Source organism: Crotalus tigris, unplaced genomic scaffold (genome assembly GCF_016545835.1).
Source record: "Crotalus tigris isolate CLP2741 ecotype Arizona unplaced genomic scaffold, ASM1654583v1 scf7180000018523.1292444, whole genome shotgun sequence".
NCBI classification, from domain to species: domain Eukaryota; kingdom Metazoa; phylum Chordata; class Lepidosauria; order Squamata; family Viperidae; genus Crotalus; species Crotalus tigris.
In genome coordinates this window covers 861667-883880 of record NW_024097056.1, presented here as the reverse complement: position 1 = coordinate 883880, position 22214 = coordinate 861667, and the positions used below count along the sequence as shown (strand labels likewise).

The 22214-nt window shown below is 41.7% G+C and overlaps 1 protein-coding gene across 6 annotated transcripts in view; it reads right to left on the bottom strand.

Moving 5' to 3' along the window:
* Positions 1 to 22214, bottom strand: part of HGF (hepatocyte growth factor) — a 75498-nt gene that overhangs the window by 24056 nt on the left and 29228 nt on the right. For 2 of the 6 annotated variants that reach the window (XM_039353438.1, XM_039353440.1), the window contains exons 5-8: positions 21186 to 21328; positions 19924 to 20044; positions 15114 to 15232; positions 3579 to 3753 (exon numbers count right to left, since the gene is read on the bottom strand). In XM_039353438.1, the coding sequence (XP_039209372.1) occupies positions 3579 to 3753; positions 15114 to 15232; positions 19924 to 20044; positions 21186 to 21328 (558 nt within the window). Of the gene's footprint in view, positions 1 to 249; positions 1279 to 2087; positions 2119 to 3578; positions 3754 to 15113; positions 15233 to 19923; positions 20045 to 21185; positions 21329 to 22214 lie in introns of those variants that run through there. The other 4 variants (XM_039353441.1, XM_039353444.1, XM_039353442.1 and 1 more) reach the window with 3 other exon arrangements.

Here is a 22214-nt window from a genome sequence, read left to right as displayed (position 1 = left end):
AGGAGGAGGAGGAGGAGAAGAAGAAGAAGAAGAAGAAGAAGAAGAAGAAGAAGAAGAGGAGGAGGAGGAGGAGGAGAAAAGAAGGAGGAGGAGGAGAAGAAGGAAGAAGAAGGAAGAAAGAAGAAAAAGAAGAAAAAGAAGAAGAAGAAGAAGAAGAAGAAGAAGAAGAAGAAGAAGAAGAAGAAGAAGAAGAAGAAGAAGAAGAAGAAGAAGAAGAAGAAGAAGAAGAAGAAGAAGAAGAAGAAGAAGAAGAAGAAGAAGAAGAAGAAGCACTTATTGACTTGTAATGTTTTGAATGGTAATTTTTTTTTTCCTATTTTCCTTTAGTGTGAAATGAAGCAATTTTTTACTATTGTTGTTGGACCCAAAGTGGTGTCTTCCTGTTCTCAGTATTTCTGAGCTGGCAGAAGTGAACATAATTGCAAATACACTTTCAGCTGTTTTTTTTTTTTTTCTTAAGAGAACAGCGGCCTACAGAAGAGCCAAAAAATCAGTGAGACGAGTTGATTTGTAACCGTTTTTTTTTCCTACATAGAAAAGTAGGAAACCACGTTTGTCACACTGAGCGGAGAGTAAAATGTAAGAAACGAGTATAATTAACCAATAATGAATATACTGGTGCAAAAAAAAAAAAAGCCTACAAAAAAATTTGTGCATTGCTGTGCCAGCCATTAAAAAGGAACAAACAGGGACAGCTTTTAATCAAACGCTTAGGTTTTTGCGAATGAGCATACACTGGAGACTTTACACCATATACTTCCAGCTTTTCTTTTTTAATTTAGAAACATACAAAATTCTAGAAATAGGCAGTTTCTAGAAACATTTCTAGAAATTCTAGAAACAGTTTGTCCATCCGGTTTCCACAAGACCAATTTTTGAAAGGGTCCATACCAGCCAGTACTGATTCCAACTCAAAAGTCCTTGTCTCCAAAATTCCAACTGCCAGTTGTTTCCATTTCCATCTTCCAACTGCGGTGTTTAATCTTCCAAATTCAAATGAGTTTTGCATTTCAAAGGATAGCCAAAGATTCCCAGCTTTCAGGAACATTTCTCCCCTTGATAAAGCGCATCCAGAAGAGTGGCTTTTAATTTCACGATGGCTGCTAATTCCACTGTATTCAGCCTGGTTGGAAATTGGTGACGAGCTCTAGAGCAGCTGACCAACATCTGGATATCATGTTCCATGGAAGAACAAGAAGATTCAAATGGAAGCCAGATTGTAACCATCATGTCCTAAGATCTTCATTGGGGACGTAGACTAACGTTAAATTGTGCATCCTGGAAAAAAAGAAACAAAAGCACAATATCTCTCGGCTAAATTTTACCAGATGATGTGAAACTTGAATTAAAAAATACTAGAACTGGCTAGCATTGATGATGTTGCCTAGCTGGGTGATGAAATGTCTGCAAGAAAACTACCAAGCTCAGAGAGCACCAAGGAGTCCACAGTTCAACCCTGAGCTATAAATATTTTCTTTTATTGAGACTGGAACGTCCCCATCTTTTCCATTCTGGAGCTCCAGTGGTGTCATGTTTCTAATTCTGGCTCACAATGGATGATGGGTTGAGTGCCTTCACTCAGCCTTGTGCTTCTATGGGCGTTCACACCACAACCATTTTCTTTTCTTTCCATCAGAACCAGATGCCAAGAATTAAATTGAAAAATAAAGGGAACAGCTGATAACGCTGAGGAAAGAATCCATACATCAGGGCCCATAGTTAATCCACCTCTTTACACATCATTTGTGTAAAAATCAATACAAAATGGAGCACCCCCTGGTGAACAAGTAGAATTTTTGATCACACTACAGCACTCCTAATAAAAATAAATAAAATTATGGGGTCCTTGACACTCTCTGAGCTTGGAGGGTTGCTTGCAGATGTTTCATTTCCAGGACTGATGATGTTACCTGGATGGGTCATGAAACATCTGCAAGAAAACAACCAAGCTCATAGAGCACCAAGGATCCCACTGTTCAATCTTAATCTACAAATATACTCTTCCTACTGATAAAAGTAAAATTGCCTGTCCACCTTGCCAAAGAAGCACACTTTCACAAAGTTATAACACATGAAGGCTCACTTACCCTCAAACAAGATTCTGGTCATGGTGATGTCCTGCTGAAGATTGAAGATACAGAGAGTGAATCCTTTCACAACAACCAGCCAATCAATTTAAGTAATGAAGAATGAAGAGCTTCAGAAGATCGTGGTTCCATACCACAAGAGCTTCTAGAACAGCAGCAATCCTAATTAGGAGGAGAAGACTTGATGGTGGGGCTTGGACTGTTTCAACTGATGGTGTAGGGTTTCCTGCCTGAGCAGAAGGTTGGACTCAATGACCTCCAAGGTCCCTTCGAACTTTATTATTATTATTATTATTATCATTATCATCATCATCATCATCTACAGGTGAACAGATGTGACAGAATAAGGGTTCCTTCAGGTCAACTAAGCAGCCAGTGATGGGGGAAGGCAAAGCTGCAGCTTCTCCCAAAATACAGAAAGATGGAGAAGAGGTGTCCAAGATCAGAAAAAAACCATAACTCTTGTGTACAGCTCTCCCAGCTGTGGTCAAATGTGGGAATGTTGGTCCAAACATCTGCACATACATACAGCCACCATATTGCTATTTACAGGACAAAGAGGCATGGTGGCCTAGTAGTGAAAACCCTTGACTCCCACTTGGAAGATTGCGAGTTCAGTCCTAGGTAGATGTTTCTCTATCAGGGCGCCAAGAAGAAAATATCTGTTGCAAACTCCACCTAGGTGTCAGGAAGGGCATCCAGCCAGTAAATGCTCAGTTCCGTCCGGTCACCCCAACTCTACCCGACATTAAGGGATTACAGGGTTATAAAAAGGGAATTTTATTGCCATTTACAAGACATACCTAAAGAAGTCATCTGCTCAAAGAACTTGTCAGAAATGGATACAGAGAACCCAACATATTTCTGCCAATATTATTGCCCCACCCCAAATGACACACAAAGGCTGCAAACTGGGTGTCTCACAAATCCCTAAGCTTGGAACACTACATAAGAAAGAACCGTGGATCATCTCCACAACAAATAACAACACTAGAGAGGATTTATTTCTTACAGCAAAAATGACGTGTAAACTTGTTGTTTTTGTTTTCCAGTGTCGGAAGCATCAAAGTGGTTCTGTGGCAAAAGGATTTGCCAGTGATATCACTGTTGCACAAAGGACACCCAACAGAGAGCTCCTTTCACATCCCTGTGAAGTTGCCCACCGAAGTGGTGCCCATTATTCTACTTGCAGTCACCCACTTTCGATATTGCTGGAATGGCAGGAGCTGGAACGTGTGATAGGAGCTCACCCCATCTCATAGCAGCAACAGGTTTCGAACACAACATGCCTGCCAATTGGCAACCCAGCATTCTAACCTCGTGAGCCACCGTGTTCTCTATGTCAGCTTGTTAAAGAGGTGCGATGACAAAGAATTCCAAAAGACACAATACCACTAATTTCTGCCCTTGGATTAGAAACCTTAATGATTGTTCTCCATATTGTGCTCAACTAGTCTTATCTAACTTGTGTTCCTCATGTGGGGGACTCACTTGCACTTAAAGTTCTCCCGCGTGAAGTTATGTTGGTGAGGCACCTGAGAGTCCCAGCGCTGACATTCAATCCCACTCCAGATGGTGTTCACGGTACCCCGGTAGCCTTCTCCTTGTCCTTGAATGCACTCAGTTGTTTCGATTACCGCCAAGGAACTGCGTACCACATTCTGAGCTAGAAAAAGAGAACAGGAAAACTAGCTGGGTGCAAAGACACAGACTTTCTTGCAACTCTGATGCAACCATTTTAAGATCTCCCAGAGAAGAAGACAACCCTTAAAAATGGAAAGAAAGTTGCAGAATCCAATCTGGATCAGTCACCGGGACCAGAGGTCTAGTCTTCTGAGTTTTTGGAGTCCATCCTCAGAGAGCCTCTTTCCAGTGGAATGGATACAGGAGAGAGAAGTTGTTGGATCCTGCAACATTGTCCCGGGACACGTATATTTGCCTCCCTTCATGAGAAAGAATGATTTTGTTGGAGCAAATCAAAATATAAATTGAATTAACATCCTTCTCCAAATTGGTGTCTTCCAGGAATTTAGGATTTTAGCTCCAATAATTTTTGGAAAGTTCAGGAAATATGGGAACTAGTATAGAGACTTAAGTCTAAATACACTTGAAGGGCATGAAGTGGTCCAAAGTTGGTCTAAAGCTTTACTTTTCCCAACAATGACTCATAAATCATCAATAGACATAGCTAGCCATGATTATCCAAATACAGTTAGTCCTTGACTTACAACAGTTGATTTAGTGACCACTCACGGTTACAATGGCACTGGAAAAAGCAATTTATGACCATATTTCACACTTACGACCATTGCACATGATCAAAATTCAGATGCTTGGCAACTGACTCACGTCTATGACCATTGCAGTATCCCAGGATCACGTGATCCCCTTTTGGGACCTGCTGACAAGCAAAGTCAAGGGGAAAGCCAGATTCACTTCACAACCATGTTACTAACTTAGCAGTTGCAATGATTCACACAACAATGTTAAGCAAGGTGGTTGTTACCGGATTTTAGCAATAGCCCTTAGACTTCACAGTGCTTTACAGCCCTCTCTGAGCAGTTTACAGAGTTAGCCTAACAATCTGGGTCCTCATTTTACCAACCTTGGAAGGATGGAAGGCTGAGTCAACCTTGAGACGGTCAGGATCGACCTGCTGGCAGTTAGAATGCAGAGTTAGCCTGCAATGCTGCATTCTCACCACTGCACCACCACGGCGCTGTTTTATAACCTTGCCTGCCACAGTTTTAAACAGTTTTAATTGTTAAATGAATCCTACAGTCATTAACTGCATCCAGCTGCCCCCATTGATTTAGCCTGTGGGGCTCTGACTGGGAAGGTCAAAAATGGTGATTATGGGTGATTTTTGCACATGGCGGAGGCCTAAAGCAAAAAAGTTTTATAAAACCCAGCTGAAGGCCTAGGACTGGGGCGACGGCACACGTGCCCACAGAGAGGGCTCTGAGTGCCGCCTCTGGCACCCGTGCCATAGGTTCGCCACCACTGCCCTATACCATTTCAGACAAATGGTTGTCCAATCTCTTCTTAAAAACCTCCAGTGTTGGAGCACCCACAACTTCTGGAGGCAAGCTGTTCCACTGGTTGATTGTTCTCACTGTCTGCAAATTTCTCCTTAGTTCCAGGTTGCTTCTCTCCTTGTTTAGTTTCCATCCATTGTTTCTTGTCTTGCCTTCAAGTGCTTTGGAGAATAGGTTGCCCCCCCCCCTTTTTTTTTTTTTTTTCTTTTGGGCAGCCCAGTGGTGGGATTCAAATATGTGAACAACCAGTTCTCTGTGTGGATGCTGCTTCTGGAAGTCCATTCTGAGCTTGGGCAACAAAAAATTACCTACCGGTTCTGCCGAAGTGGTGCAAACTAGCTGACCCAGCTAGTTTGCACCACTGGGGCAGCCCCTCAACTATTGGGAGACTGCTATCATGTCACCCCAACGCATCTTTTCATTAAACTAGCCATGCCCAGCTCCTGTAACTGTTCTTTGTATGTTTTAGCCTCCAGTCCCCTAATCATCTTTGCTGCTCATCTCTGCATTCTTTCCAAAGTCTCAACATCTTTTTTTTTATATTGTGGTGACCAGAATACACTTTACACTAGTGTTTATGTGATGATACAGAAGAAGTAATTCATAGCCATCAATTGTGTGTGTGTGGGGGGGGGGTAGGGAATCAAGAAAAACCAAATTTGCTGCAGAGAAGGATTACATACTCCTATTGCTATTTTAAGGGACAGCACCGGCTCCATTCACATGTATCAAGACACTTTGCAGCAGATTGACGCTTTCCTGGGGCTCAGTTTTATCTTTCCCCAAATGCATATAAACGCTTTATCATGGTGGTTTTGCATAATTTCCTGCCAAGCTTGTTCACCCTCATTTCCTAAGGAGAGTTAATGGTAAAGAATGATCGGTGTGCTTAAAGCTGCTGAATTCCCAACTCAGTCTGCAACAGAAAGGATAAATAATAATAATAATAATAATAATAATAATAATAATAATAATAAGAAGAAGAATAAGAAGAAGAAGAAGAAGAAGAAGAAGAAGAAGAAGAAGAAGAAGAAGAAGAAGAAGAAGAAGAAGAAGAAGAAGAAGAAGAAGAAGAAGAAGAAGAAGAAGAAGAAGAAGAAGAAGAAGAAGAAGAAGAAGAAGAAGAAGCACCTGCAACATAACACCCCAGACTTAACAATTGTCGATAAGAAAAACAAAAAAGTCTGGATAGTGGACGTGGCAGTGCCTGGAGACAGCAGAATAGAAGAGAAAGAACTGGAGAAGATAACAAAATACAAAGACCTACAAATAGAAATAGAAAGACTGTGGCAAAAGCAAGCAAGGGTAGTACCAATAGTCATAGGCTCCTTGGGTGCAATCCCAAAACAACTGGAGCACCACTTGAACACCATTGGCATTGACAAATTCGCTATTAGTCAATTGCAAAAGGCGGCCTTATTAGGAACTGCTTCCATCCTGCGACGATATCTGTAATACCATCAAACATCCACATCTGCCTATCCCAGGTCCTGGGTAAGGACTCGATAGGTAGACAAAATGCCAAATCCAGTCTGAACATCTGGCTGACTGTGCGATGATCGAGAAGAAGAAGAAGAAGAAGAAGAAAGAAGAAGAAAGAAGAAGAAGAAAGAAGAAGAAGAAGAAGAAGAAGAAGAAGAAGAAGAAGAAGAAGAAGAAGAAGAAGAAGAAGAAGAAGAAGAAGAAGAAGAAGAAATACCACTTAGAAACAAGGAAGATCAAGGAAGCACTGGAAATAATAAAGCAACAAATAACAGCTATAGCCAGGAAAATCAGTAGATATGAAGCTCGAATTGCAAACTATAGGCAGAACCTCCAATTTCAATCCAATCAGAAACATTTCTACCAATCCATCAATGGAGAAACTGCAAGAAATCAGTCAGTACCTGAGAAGGAAGAAACAGTGCAGTTCTGGAAGCAGATATGGGATAACCCAAAGAAATACAACAAGGATGCGGCTTGGTTAAAAGAGATGGATGCAAATAAAACAGAAGTTGAAATGAAAGAACTAGTAATAACAACAAAAATGGTAGAAAAAAGAGCAAGGAAAATCAAAAATTGGTCAGCACCAGGTGAAGATGAACTGCATGGGTTTTGGTTGAAACATCTAACTGTTATACACCCACTCGTTGCCAAAGAGTTCAACAATATACTACAAGGAGGAGAAATTGAAAAGTGGCTAACAACTGGGAAAACCTACCTAATAATCCACATCTGCCTATCCCAGGTCCTGGGTAAGGACTCGATAGGTAGACAAAATGCCAAATCCAGTCTGAACATCTGGCTGACTCTGCGATTATCCATAATAATAATAATTCCACCTTGATTCTCAAGAGTTTACAAGATCAACCGACTTTTAAGTGAGATCTGTTGTTTTTTTTTTGCCCTATATCTTTTACTTTTATTGTTATTTATTTATTTATTTATTTATTTTATGAGACTTATATACCGCTTTAAGTGCAAGCACTCTCTAAGCGGTGTACACCAGTAAGCAATGTGCCCCCAACAATCTGGGTCCTCATTTTACCTACCCCGGAAGGATGGAAGGCTGAGTCAACCTTGAGCCGCTGAGATTTGAACCGCTGACCTGCTGAACACAGTCAGCTAAAGTGGCCTGCAGTACTGCACTCTAACTGCTGCGCCACCTCGGCTGCTGCCACACTGAGGGGAAATTTGCATGCAGCTTTTGATTTTGAAGACTCTTCTCTCCTTTGTCATTTCACCGAGTCCAGAAATGAACTTGGCAAAGTATCTACAAATGTCCTCTTTTTTTTTCCTTTCAAAACTTCTTTCAAAATTTTGAACGTCAGTAATCAAAGCCTGCTCTTTTTTTTTTCCTTCGTGGATGGAACACGGCTCCAATTACACAATGAAGGGTTTCCATTTTGACTTTTTTGACCCCCTCCGTGGATGTTCCTGTCTATATCATCTGTTTCCTGACGACCTTTCATTTGAAAGTCCAATGGAACTGGTTGAGTTGCTCTCCTTGTTCCTACTGGAACTGAGGGGTCCTTGGTGCTCCCTGAGCTTAGCTGTTTTCATCAACATCATGAGTGCTAGTAAGTAGTGGGGTCAGTTGACAGCAAACCCCGCTCCCTTCTAGCACTGATGATGTTGCCTAGTTTGGTAATGAAACATCTGAAGAAAACAGCCTAAGCTCAGAGAGCACCAAGGACCCCCCAATCTTCTTTCTCCTCCTCCTCCTCCTCCTTGTCCTCCTCCTCCTTCTCCTTCTCCTACTCCTTGTCCTCATCCTCCTCCTCGTCCTTCTCCTCCTCACACTCCCTTCTACCACTGATGATGTTGCCTAGTTTGGCAATGAAACATCTGGAAGAAAACAGCCAAGCTCAGAGAGCACCAAGGTCTACACAATCTTCTTCTTCCTCCTCCTCCTCCTCCTCCTCGTCCTTGTCCTCCTCCTCCTCCTTGACCTCCTCCTCCTCCTCCTTCTCTTCTTCTTCTTCTTCTTCTCCTCCTCCTCCTCCTCCTCCCTCCCACACTCCCTTCTATCACTGATGATGTTGCCTAGTTTGGCAATGAAACATCTGCAAGAAAACAGTCAATCTCAGAGAGTACCAAGGACCCCCCAATCTTCTTCTTCCTCCTCCTCCTCCTCCTCCTCCTCCCACACTCCCTTCAAGCACCAATGATATTACCTAGTTAGGTCATGAAATGTCTGCAAGAAAACCACCAAGCTTATTTTAGCCCTGAGTTACAAATATTCTCTTTTATTGGTCCTAGTGAAACGGCCTGCTCTTTTAAAACTGATTCTGCTGCTGGATTTTTTAATAGATTCCATTTTTCTGCTAGTTATCTGGAAGGTTCATTTTCCTAATTTAAAAACTCCTCGAAATCATTTTAACAATAAAATAACAAAGCTTAGTAGAACCAAAGTTGAATTCTTCCAGCACCTATATTAGGGGTCTTCAAACTTGGCCCTTTTATGACTTGTGGACCAACTTCCAGAATTCCTCAGCCAGTATGCCTGGCTGAGGAATTCTGGGAGTTGACGTCCACAAGTCATAAAAGGGCCAAGTTTGAAGACCCCTCGCCTATGTGATTCAACATGCATCACATTCTAACAATCTTAATTTTTCCTTGCTTAAAGGCTGACCACAACTCTGGAAAAAAGCAGCTCTACAACCCTTTACAGAAATCTAAAGACGTTTCTGTGACAGATGAGTATGGGCTGCCTGAAAAGCCCATCTCCCTGGCAACAGGCAGAGATACAATCAGCCATAAACCCAAGATGAAATATATTAGAAGGGCTTAGGAGCAGACGGCCATAGTCAAAGTTATAGCAACTCAATTGACTGAGCACTAACAGAAGAAAGCAGTGGCTTTTTCACATATTTCAAAGAAAACCCATAGAAAGAAGTTCCACAAGGAATAATGTCAAGTTGACACAATATGGCATTGGAGGTAACTATTTGACCAGTGGTGGGATTGAAATACCTGAACAACCGGTTCTCTTATTGGATGCAGGCCTGGACCTCCGAGGCCTAGAACGGATTTTCGGAAGTGGCATCCATGAACTTCCGGTGGCCTGTTCTAGGCCTGAGAGGCCTCCTCCAGGCATCCAAGGCCTAAAATGGCCATCCAGAAGTGGTATCCACACACTTCCGGAAGGCCGTTCTAGGCCTGGAAGGCTTCTCCAGGCCTCCCAGGGCTAGAACGGCCTTCCGGAAGTGGCATCCATGCACTTCTGGTGGGCCATTCTAGATCTGGGAGGCCTCTTCCAGGCCACTGAGGCCTAGACTGGACTTCCAGAAGCAGTGTGCATTCAGCCGGTTCTCCAAACTCCAAATTTAGCTACCGGTGCCGAACCGGTGCAAACCGGCGGAATCCCACCACTGTATTTGACCATTGAGGAACAGCAAAGATCTCTAAGTCCAGGCAGTTTGATACAACTGGAAACAAAGTCTGACTTCAGAATGGGAACATGGAACGTCCACAGTATCAACTAAGAAAAGTTGGATAGTGTTAAAGCAGAGACAACACTGACCAAAATGTAACATCAACAGTCTGCTTGCATCTTTTCTGACTAACTCGTTTTCACTGAAAACCATAAACGTCCGTGAGCTGCACTGGATTCGCAGACTGACTAGACCAAGACAGGATTTCAGCTGGGGTGTGATGGAAGGAAAAAGAGGGAAGATAAGGTGTTTATGCAAGTTACATCCGAGACCGGTCACCACCCACCTTATCAATTCACAATTGTAGTGTGTTAAAAGCCCATTGGGTCTGTTGAGATCTTCTGAGATGGCCTGAAGAATTTCGATATATGCAGTTCAGCAGTCTCTTGATCCCTTCCACTCTCTTCCCTCCCCATAGTCCAATTTAAATCCTACCTCAGTCTGGCAATTCTACATATCTGACAAGGTGAGTTGCAGCTCATGAAAGATTCTGCCTTTTAACAAGGCTTGTTAGACGAGAAAGGAGCTACCTAAATCCTGATTTTTTTTTTTTTTTTTGCAACCATAGATTCAAATGGTGTTTCTCGTACAATGAACAGAAACTCCAAGGGTAAGTAGGATGGACAGGAATTTGGACAATTCCAATAATGGGAATTGAATTGTTCTATTCTGGATATGACTCACAAAAAAAAATGCTTTAAGAATTGTTATTCCAGACTCTGTCATGGGACACAACACAGTCAATGCAAGTTCATTTCCAACTTCACATTTCTCAGACTGATGAATTCATGAATGAGCTCTCATTGCAGTGGCATCTATCTATTTATCTATCTATCTATCTATCTATCTATCTATCTATCTATCTATCTATCTATCTATCTATAGCATCCATGTCTATTATCTCTCTTTCTGTCTATCTACATCCATCTATCTATCTATCTATCTATCTATCTATCTATCTATCTATCTATCTATCTATCATCTATCATCTCTATTTCTTTCTCTCTCACACACTATCTGTCATTTATCTCTATCTCTCTATCTATATTTATTTCTCCCTCCCTCTCTCTCATCTATCTATAGCAGGGGTGTCAAACTCACCGTGTCACATGACGTGTCGCAATGTATCACAACTTTTTTCCCATTGCCAGAGCTGTGGTGGGCACAGTTTTGGCATGACATATCCAACCCGCGGGCTGGCAGTTTGACACCCCTTATCATATCTATCTGTCATTTACATATTTCTATCAATTAACTATCTATCTGTCTGCCTGCCTGCCTGTCTATCTATATCCATCCATCCATCCATCCATCCATCTATCCATCCATCCATCCATCTATCTGTATCCTATCTATATCCATTTCTTCTTCTTCTCTCTCTCTCTCATCTAATTTATGTGCTACCACAATTACAGGATGCTTGTCAGCCAATAAAAGAAAAAAGAAAATTTAATTTAAAAGCATATAAAAATCTAGATAGTGGATCAGGCAGTACCCTGAGACAGCAGAATAGAAGAGAAAGAACTAGACAAATCATCATGGCCCGCAAATAGAAGTAGAACAATTGTGGCAGAAGAAAGCCAGGATAGTACAATAGTAATATTTGCAATCCCAAAACAACTGGAGCACCACTTGAACCCCATTGCCATTGACAAATTTGCCGTTAATCTATTGCAAAAGACAGCTTGACTTGGAACAACTTACATCCTGTATCAATACCTTTAACACCATCACACAACATCTGCCTCTCCTAATCCTTCGGAAGGCCTTGATAGGTGGACAAAAATACCAAATCCAGTCTAAACATCTGGTTGGCTGCATGACCAACCAGAACAACACTCTTTAGAATTAGTTGCTAAAATACTGAATATTAACCAACACATTCTTCATAAGCACAATGATCTATCATAACCTGTTCATAACCCTCTTGTAGCTGCATAAAGAAGTAACATTAAAAGAGAAAAAAACATGCAGGTAATTTCAGGATCACCATAAAAAAAAAAAAAACACATACTGAAACTCTTTGGTATGTATTGAGTTAAAAAAAAAGTCTCTTAGTTTGATTGGTTATCGTTTGGAAGTTAAACACTGAGATACGTAATATCCAGACATCTATACATGCAGCAGATGTTTGTGTTCCCAAGAGAGGTCTTCCTACTTTGGCTTACATGTTAACAGCTAGCATAAAAATAACACCTGTTAGACAAGGGGCGTAACAATTGCTTCTCAGATTTTATTTTTTTATTTTTTGCTACTTCAATAACTTGTTGATAGACGGCCTTGCAAGCATTGCACAGAAGGCTGGGGAAAATTCAGCATTTGCTGGACAGATGCAAACCTGAATCAGGGGTCTGGCATACACGTTTGTTCTATTTTAACAGAATCACACAGTTGGAAGGGACCTTGGAGGTCTTCTAGTCCAGTGGTTCTTAACCTGGGCAATATTGCCCCTCAGGGGGCGATTTCATTTTTCAGGGGGGCAACGGAACAAAAAGGGGTGATGTGGGGGCGAAGGAATGAAAAGGGGGCGATATGGGGGCGATGGAGCGAGAAGTTTTGGGGACACTTTTGAGACTTTTTCATACAGTGAATCGCTGTATATCTTTCATACAAAAACATCAGATCGCTCGCTATTAGTGGATTGAATTGTGTTTTCAAATGTTCCTCCAGCTCGCTTCCGTACAGAACGCCGTACATATGTGAATACGCAATGCTTATCTTCATGCGCGTTGCGCAGCAGCCTCTACCCTTTTTATATTTGTTTTTGCGTCTTAAATTTTACATGTAATTCAATCATTAAATATTACTGTTTTTCTTTTCGGGCATTTCACTTTCTTGCCATTGAATTTTGTTTTCAAAGTGGTCATTACACTTAAATAAATAAGATAATAATGAAATATATGTATCACGAAGTTTGGGAATAAAGTGACGGGTGGCACCAAAACTTTTCACACAGTTGAGATATGGGAAAAAGATTGGAAATAAATTATTTGCATCGATATGTCCTGATGACAATTTTAAAGAAAATAAAACAAGTGTTGGCATGAATTGAAGAACTATTTCCTCTGTTGTGATTGAGAGGTTATGTTGGGGGAGGGGGGCGATGACAACTTCCTCATTGGCTCAAGGGGGCGATTCGGTCAAAAAGGTTAAGAACCACTGGACTAGTCCAACCTCCTGCTCAAGCAGGAGACCCTATGTGCCATTCCAGATAAATGGTTTTCCAGTCTTTTTTAAAAAACCTCCAGGGATAGAGCATCCCACAACTTCTGGAGGCAAGCTGTTCCACCGATTAATTGTTCTTAGCTCCAGATTGGTTTTCTCCTTGGTTAGTTACCCTCCATTGCTTCTTGTCTTGCCTTCGGATGCTTTGGAGGATAGGTTGACCCCCTTGTGACAGCCCCTCAAATACTGGATCGCTGCTAACATGTCACCCCTAGTCCTTCCTTTTACAAGAACAAACATACTACGTTCCTGCAACTATTCTTCATATGTTTTAGCTTCCAAGCTAAACTTTCAGGAATGTTTAGGATTTTTTTCCCCTTTTCAGAAAACAGGGAACAATTCACTATTGTTATAAACCCCTCCTATGATGGAAGGCTTTAAAATAAGCTTTTAAAGACTGTCTGGTGCCTGATTTGTTTGGGTCTGGAAAATTGTTCCAGGTGGAAAGCAAGCAGATGGGATCTGAAGAGCAGCAAGCCATGACTCTTAAAGAATGAGAATCAAAACCCTCTTTCCCATTATGCTATGGACAATGGGTTCTTCATGTACTGATCAGGATCTTCATGTGCTATGTATAACATGGCCCAACAGCCTATCATCATCATCATCATCATCATCATCATCATCATTATTATTTTAAAAAATTAAATTAAATTAAAATGATAAACTTAAACTGCTCTGGGACTTCAGAATTCAAACAGACAAGCACCTGCAACATAACACCCCAGACTTAACAATTGTCGATAAGAAAGACAAAAAAGTCTGGATAGTGGACGTGGCAGTGCCTGGAGATAGCAGAATAGAAGAGAAAGCACTGGAGAAGATAACAAAATACAAAGACCTACAAATAGAAATAGAAAGACTGTGGCAAAAGCAAGCAAGGGTAGTACCAATAGTCATAGGCTCCTTGGGCGCAATCCCAAAACAACTGGAGCACCACTTGAACACCATTGGCATTGACAAATTTGCTATTAGTCAATTGCAAAGGCGGCCTTATTAGGAACTGCTTCCATCCTGCGACGATACCTGTAATACCATCAAACATCCACATCTGCCTATCCCAGGTCCTGGGTAAGGACTCGATAGGTAGACAAAATGCCAAATCCAGTCTGAACATCTGGCTGACTGTGCAATGATCCATAATAATAATAAAGTTGGAAGGGACCTTGGAGGTCATCGAGTCCAACCCCCTGCTCAGGCAGGAAACCCTATAGCATTTCAGACAAATGGCTGTCCAGTCTCTTCTTAAAAACTTCCAGTGTTGGAGCATTCACCACTTCTGGAGGCAGGTTGTTCCACTGGTTAATTGTTCTCACTGTCAGGAAGTTTCTCCTTCATTCTAGGTTGCTTCTCTCCTTGACTAGTTTCCATCCGTTGCTTCTTGTTCAGCCTTCAGGTGCTTTGGAGAATAGCTTGACTCCCTCTTCTTTGGGGCAGCCCCTGAGATATTGGAATACTTCTATCCTCATCCTTCTCTTCATTAAACTAGACAGACCCAATTCCAGCAACTGTTCCTTATACGTTTTAGCCTCCAGTCCCCTAATCATCTTTGTTGCTCTTCTCTGCACTCTTTCTAGAGTTACCTCCTGAAAAAGCATCTTTGGGAGAACTATGACCTGGATGGCGGAGAATCTCCATAGACAATTGACCACAAACTATTGTATGGGTATATCACACGTGTCAAGTGTGAATTACTGATCATAATAGGAGGCAAGATAAAAAAAAAAAAAACCTGGGTCGTCATGAAACTCAGCCCAGTGTCCTTATCCCGAGGAGATTATTGATATCTGGACTTTGGGGGAAGAAAAAATAAGACTTTCAAGAAAGCAGGCTGATGTGAAACTCACCACATGTTTTAATTGAGCAAAATTCCCAGGGGGTGTTTGGGTCAAGAGTGTAACACCACGGCCTCGGTTTACCATCCGGATTGCGGCAATAGTTATCATCAAAGCCTTTGTCGGGGTATCTGCAAAACATACCGACAAGCACGTTAACTTTGAGGCAGCTCCCAGGAAGGGCCAAGCATATGCAAGATACATTCCCCCATGCCGTCCCATCTAGGGAAGAATCCAAACAGGAGCTAATGAATGACTAGGGAAGCAGGAGAGATATGTCCATCAAGCAGAAGTCCTATCTTAACTGGGACCTCTTTTGCTAGGCTGTAGACCATCCGGTGGGGTCAATCTGCTAATTGGGTGATTTCTCCCCATTAGGCTCCCTTCTGACACAACAGCCTTAATTGGCTTCCTTCGGGGATGGCTCAATTAAGTGAGAGCAATGTAAACATTTCATGGGATGGCCGATTCATTAAGCCAAGGGCTTCTCTAGTTCAATAGCCCTGGGTTCAAAGCTATTTCCAACAAACCGGGCATCTATTTTTAGAAGCCAGCGTAATTTTGAGGCCATGCCCTCATTTCCAGCATGGTAGGGGACAAGTCAAGAAGAAATTAAATTTCCCTTTGCCCTCCTTTATCTTTTTTTTTTTTTTCCTCTCCCCTGCTTCTAATTACTTTCAAATGCCCTTTTCCTAGTTATTCGTCAAGGAAATCAAGAAGTCGTGGGCTTACAAAGCAATGGTGAACTTCTTGAATGAATACTTTTTCATTCTTCATTTAGAACTCCTTGTTTGTTGGTTTTACGTTTATTACTTCTGCTTCTGCTGGCAGGGGAAAGTTGGGCTGGATTTAAAGGAAGGCACAACACAGCTACCTTTGACTGGAGCCCTTTGAGAAGTTCTACACATTTCTAGGCATGTGGTCCTCCCTGGAAGATTAAAAACCTAATTTATAATTGCCCAAGGGACAAAGTTCTTTTTATCCTCAAGGGTCTTTTAAAAAAAATCTCTTCCACAAATTTGCTTGAACACTGCAGGCTTCTGTTCCTTTAAGAGATGAGATTCAGCATGATTTTTCCCTTGTAACCAAACCAGGAGAACATGGTTTCCTTTGATTGGAACTCTGTGGAATGGCTTGCCTCCAGATGTTGTGGGTGCTCCATCACTGGAAGTTTCTAAGAGATTGGACAGTTATTTGTCTGGAATTGTGTAGAGCAGTGGTTCTCAACCTGTGGGTCGGGACCCCATTTGGGGTCGAACGACCATTTCACTCTTGAATAGAGTCTAATTCTATTGGCTTTCAAAAGCCAATAGGAATTGTCCAGGCTGTCTCTGCCCTGCTGAGCCCGCCAAAAGTCCCATTTTGCAAACGGTGCTGCACCAGTTGAGTAGTCCTCGACTTACGACCGGTTGAGTAGTCCTCGACTTACGACCGGTTGGGGGTCACGGCATTAAAAAGGTTGAAAACCACTGCACTAAACAAACTATTGTAAATCCAAGAACTAGCTGTACTGTTGTGATGTCTGTTCTCCAGACCACTGAAATGGGTGCTGTTCTTTCCTTTCGTGAATAATAATACATCTTTATTAACTTTATATTCCCAATCCTGCTTCCGCTTTCACTAAACCAAACTCTGTACTCATACAAGCAGGAGTGTTAACTGAAGGTGCCTGCAGCACAATATATAACATTCTCAGATTTGGGGTGTGTGTGTGCGTGTGTGTGTGAGAGGTTTGGTTTCATCCAAATCTGCAGATCCCAGTGATGTCACCAATAGACTTGGAGGACACAAGGTCAACGCACAACCCAGCTTCCCCTGTCCAGCTCTGTCCTCAATGACGTATTTCCCTCCCCCCCCCCAAAAAAAAATCTCTTTCCACAGATGATTCTTCCCTAATCTAATCCAGCAAGTTCTACTTACCGACTTTGCAATTCAACAGCAAAGCTTTGATCGGAGGTTTCTTTTTAATCAGCCTTATGCTAAGGTCAGCCCTGTTCAGCCAATGTGGTCGAGGGCAAGCAATTCTTTGCCCTGAGGGGTCCTGGGTGCTCTCTGAGCTTGGTTGTGTTGTTGCAGACGTTTCATTACCCAAACTAGGTAACATCATCAGTGCTAGAAGGGAGTAGGGTTTGTGGAATGATGGAGGAGGAGGAGGAGGAGGAGGAGGACTGTGGAGTCCTTGGTGCTCTCTGAACATGGTTGTTTCCTTGCAGACGTTTCATTACCAAACTAGGTAACATCATCAGTGCTAGAAGGGAGTAGGGTTTGTGGAGAGGAGGAGGAGGAGGAGGAGGAGGAGGAGGAGGACGACGACTGTGGGCTCCTTGTGCTCTGAGCGTGGTTGTTTCCTTGCAGACGTTTCATTACCCAAACTCATTAGCATCAACAGTGCTGATGGGGCTAGCCCTGATGATGTTACATGGTTGGGTAATGAGACATCTGCCAGAAAATAACTAAGCTCGGACAGTACCCCCACAATTCTCCTCCTCTTCCCCCTCCCCTTCCCTTTTCCTTCTATCTCCTCCTCCTCTTCTTCCTTCCTTTCCTCCTCCTCTTCCCCTTCTCCTTCTAACTCCTCCTTCTCCACTTCCTGCCCCTCCTCTTCCTCTCCACAAACCTCACTCCTTTCTAGAACTGATGATGTTCCCTAAATGGGTCATGAAACATCTGCAGGAAAATATCCAAGACTTCTCCTCCTCCTCCTCCTCCTCTTCCTCCTCCTCCCCCTTTTTCCTTCTATCTCCTCCTCTTTCTCCTTCCCTTCCTCCTCCTCCTCCTCCTCCTCCTCTCTCTTCTCCTTTCATCTCCTTTCCCTCCTACCCCTACTCCTCTCCACAAACCTCACTCCTTTTTAGAACTGATGAGGTTACCTAGAGGGGTCACGAAACATCTGCAGGAAAACAGGACTCCTAAACTCTACTCTGCCTCTACTATCACTGACTCTGACTTTGGCCTTCCTGTAGCCACTCCTTAACACCCATTCTGCTTTTGAAGTAGGTGGGGGGGGTAGGAATAAATAAATAAATACAATAAAATAAATAAAGATTACACCCTTTGGCTGGAACCTCTTGCAACTTTCCTAAGCAGAGAACCCAATATTTGACAGGATGTAAAGCTGAACTATTTCTGTAGAGATTTGTGTGGAAAGATGAAGGTCATTAATAATAAAGAGTTATTTCGGCAACTCTGATAGAGTGCTTCTTTCAAGTTATTTTTAAGCCCCCCCCCCCTCCTGAAACCTGTCTGTGAATACTCTCTTTCCCTCCCTTTATTTTATTCAGATCCAGCTATCTGAATAATAATTGGCCTTGCTGCCTTTAATTAGGCGCTTCGTGAGTGCCAGCTTAAAAGAGATGTCTTTCTGGTATATAATTCATATTAACTGAAAATCTTTTAAGATGGAGGCCCAGGGGATGCTTCTCCTCAAATTCACCAAGAGAAATGGTATCATACAAGATTCAGCAAGGGACGGAGTTCATGGATCTTATGAGATGAGACTAACAATCAATTAGTAAAATAACTAAAAAAAAGCACTTTTGGGACAGCCATGAGCTGGATAGACTGAGAATCTCCATATAGACATTTATATAATCCAAAGAACATTTTCATTGGTCCCAGTTATTGGATCGGTTTATTGATCAGTGTTCAATTTGACGCATCATTTCCTAACAGGCTTTTTCTACAAAGCTTCATTGATGCTTAATAAGCATCCTTTATAGATTCTGCGGAAGCTAATTAAAGTTTGCTATATGTATGTTATTTTCTCTTTTCCTTCTTCACTGGGAAGAATTCATTTGGGTAATTGTACATATCTATAGAGCTACATTTAATAATAATAATAATAATAATAATACCTACAAATAGAAATAGAAAGACTGTGGCAAAAGCAAGCAAGGGTAGTACCAATAGTGATAGGCTCCTTGGGTACAATCCCAAAACAACTGGAGCACCACTTGAACACCATTGGCATTGACAAATTCGCTATTAGTCAATTGCAAAAGGTGGCCTTACTAGGAACTGCTTCCATCCTGCGACAATATCTGTAATACCATCAAACATCCACATCTGCCTATCCCAGGTCCTGGGTAAGGACGATAGGTAGACAAAATGCCAAATCCAGTCTGAACATCTGGCTGACTGTGCAATGATCAATAATAATAATAATAATAATAATAATAATAATAATAATAATAATAATAATAATAATAATAATGTTGAAAGGGACCTTGGAGGTCATCGAGTCCAACCCTATACCATTTCAGACAAATGGCTGTCCAGTCTCCTCTTAAAAACTTTCAGTGTTGGAGCATCCGTAGCTTCTGGAGGCAGGTTGTTCCACTGATTAATTGTTCTGTCAGGAAGTTTCTCCTTAGTTCTAGGTTGCTTCTCTCTTTGGTCAGTTTCCATCCATTGCTTCTTGTCCTGCCTTAGGCACTTTGGAGAATAGCTTGACTCTCTCTTCTTTGTGGCAGCTCCTGAGATATTGGAAGACTGCTATCATGTCCCCCCCCCTCGTCCGTCTCTTCATTAAACTAGACATACCCAATTCCAGCAACCGTTCTTTGTATGTTTTAGCCTCCAGTCCTCTGATCATCTTTGTTGCTCTTCTCTGTACTCTTTCTAGAGTCTCAACATCTTTTTTTATATCGTGGTGACCAAAGCTAAAAACCTGATAAAGATGAACTTGTCCTCATCTGCGCTCATGTGATACTCCGTTACTTTAATTCCCTACAATGGCTAGGTGCTATTGGTGCAAAAATCAAACATCATTCTGTTTTACAGACTTATACAAATGAAAAAAAAAAAGAATTAGCATGTTTACTTTTCTGGACGAAAAGGATGTCTGTGTGGTCTCTGAAGGTCCCAACGTTGACATTCTTTGCCTGTTTCGGTATGATCCATTGGACCTCTATAGCCTTCTCCATTGCACGTCATGCACTCAACTGAAACACAAAAAATATAAGAACCTCATTAAGATGGTTGCACTACAATATTTTATTTCAACCACCAGAAACAGTCAGTTGCAATGCATAGATTCACAGATGTTTCTATAGACTCCAGACTAGAGTTATCACTCAATTTTGACTCGAAGGTCAAGATTTTAATTTGAAGAATTGAAACTTAAACGATCAAGGGGAGTGCACAAAACATAGATTTGAAGAAAGTAATTAATTTCATTTTAGGGTGCTTTTCCACATTTGTTACTTCTTCTAGAATCATCCAACCACTGTTGTATCAACATAACAGAAAGAGGATGCCAGTACAGTGCATTTTATATCCATAGAGATATAATAGTCATTAAGCTTTTATGATAGTTTTGGGAGTTTAAAGGATAAAAGGGAATGGAAGGGAAGGGAAGGGAAGAGAAGAGAAGAGAAGAGAAGAAAAGAGAAGAAAAGAGGAAGGAAGGGGAGAGAAGAAGAAGAAGAAGAAGAAGAAGAAGAAGGAGAAGGAGAAGGAGAAGGAGAAGGAGAAGGAGAAGGAGAAGGAGGAGAAGGAGAAGGAGAAGGAGAAGAAGAAGAAGAAGAAGAAGAAGAAGAAGAAGAAGAAGAAGAAGAAGAAGAAGAAGAAGAAGAAGAAGAAGAAGAAGAAGAAGAAGAAGAAGAAGAAGAAGAAAGAGGAGGAGGAGGAGAAGTAGAAGAAGAAGAGGAGGAGGAGGAGGAGGAGGAAGAGGAAGAGGAAGAGGAGGGTATTTTATTTATATGTAAAGTCTTTAAGCCCAATTAAGGCAATTTTAGAAAAGAGCTTCCAATTTTGAATATCAATCCCACCGTTCCAAAATAACATTGTTCTATTATCAACATATTTTCTGTGGGTACTCATACCTCCTTTGCTCACACAAGAGATGGAAAAGGCAAAAGAAACTGACCACCAGGTTAGTTCCTTATGATTCTTACAAACTTATTATTCAACTATATGGCATAATTTAAACTTAGAAAGTGATATGGGGGTGGTAGAGATGTGGAAAGAAAATTAAAAGCAGAATGGGGGGTGAGTAAACTGCTAACCTAATATTCATGCCACCCAACATCTGGTGATGTTTTAACATCTGAGATCAGGCAATACCAATAGCCTCAGCGTTACCTTCGGAGCAGAGGGGAATCGCACAAACTTCGTGACGTATTTCTGGATTGCTGGTAAAACACCAAGGGCCACCTTCTTCTCCTCGTGGATTCCGGCAATAGTTCCTTTGAAGATCTTTACCTCGATAGCTCGAAGGTAAAAAGCTAGTTTTAAAATGATAATCATTACAGTATAAGAGCATGCACATTTGACTGTAAGCCTTTCCAACTTCGTGAATTAACTGTCTGATTATGGGCTCCCTTGCCCCATAGATACGCGAGCATGAAAAACCTTTCTAGATTGAGACATTCCCAAAATGAAATATTTCATCTGTCCTCTCTGCAAGGGTCTAGGGAAGGGGTCTTCAAACTTGGCCCTTTCATGACTTGTGGACTTCAACTCCCAGACTTCCTGAGCCAGCATGGGGGAACTATGGCCTCTTCATGACTTGTGGACTTCCCAGAATTCCTCAGCCAGCATGGGGGAACTATGGCCTCTTCATGACTTGGGGACTTCAACTCCCAGAATTCCTCAGCCAGCATGGGGGAACTATAGCTCTTTCATGACTTGTGGACTTCAACACCCAGAATCCCTCAGCCAGTGTGCCTGGCTGAGGAATTCTGGGAGTTGAAGTCCACAAGTCATAAAAGGGCCAAGTTTGAAGACCCCTGGTCTAGGAACAACTCACTGTGGCAACTCTCCATGGCCAACTCACTGCGAGACAACTAGCCGCAGGACAAAAGTTACACTAATCCTTAAGAAGTGGTGAAATAGAATCATTAGAGAAAGGATGCTAAAGGAGGGACAAGATGAAATAGGAATGACAAAAATTAAAATGTTTTTTTTTAATTATTTTAAATAATTATTTCCAAAGCTGGATTTACTTGAAAATTCACTATTTTTCTCAAATGGGTGTCTTACAATACCCTCCTGAATGATACGCTTGGCTGTGTAGTGCGGTCCATCACCATTTTCTGTGGTTATTTCGTAAATTCTAAACCAAAGGAAGCTCCAGGGAAGTTCTTTTGATAGATAATTCCACTTCATGTT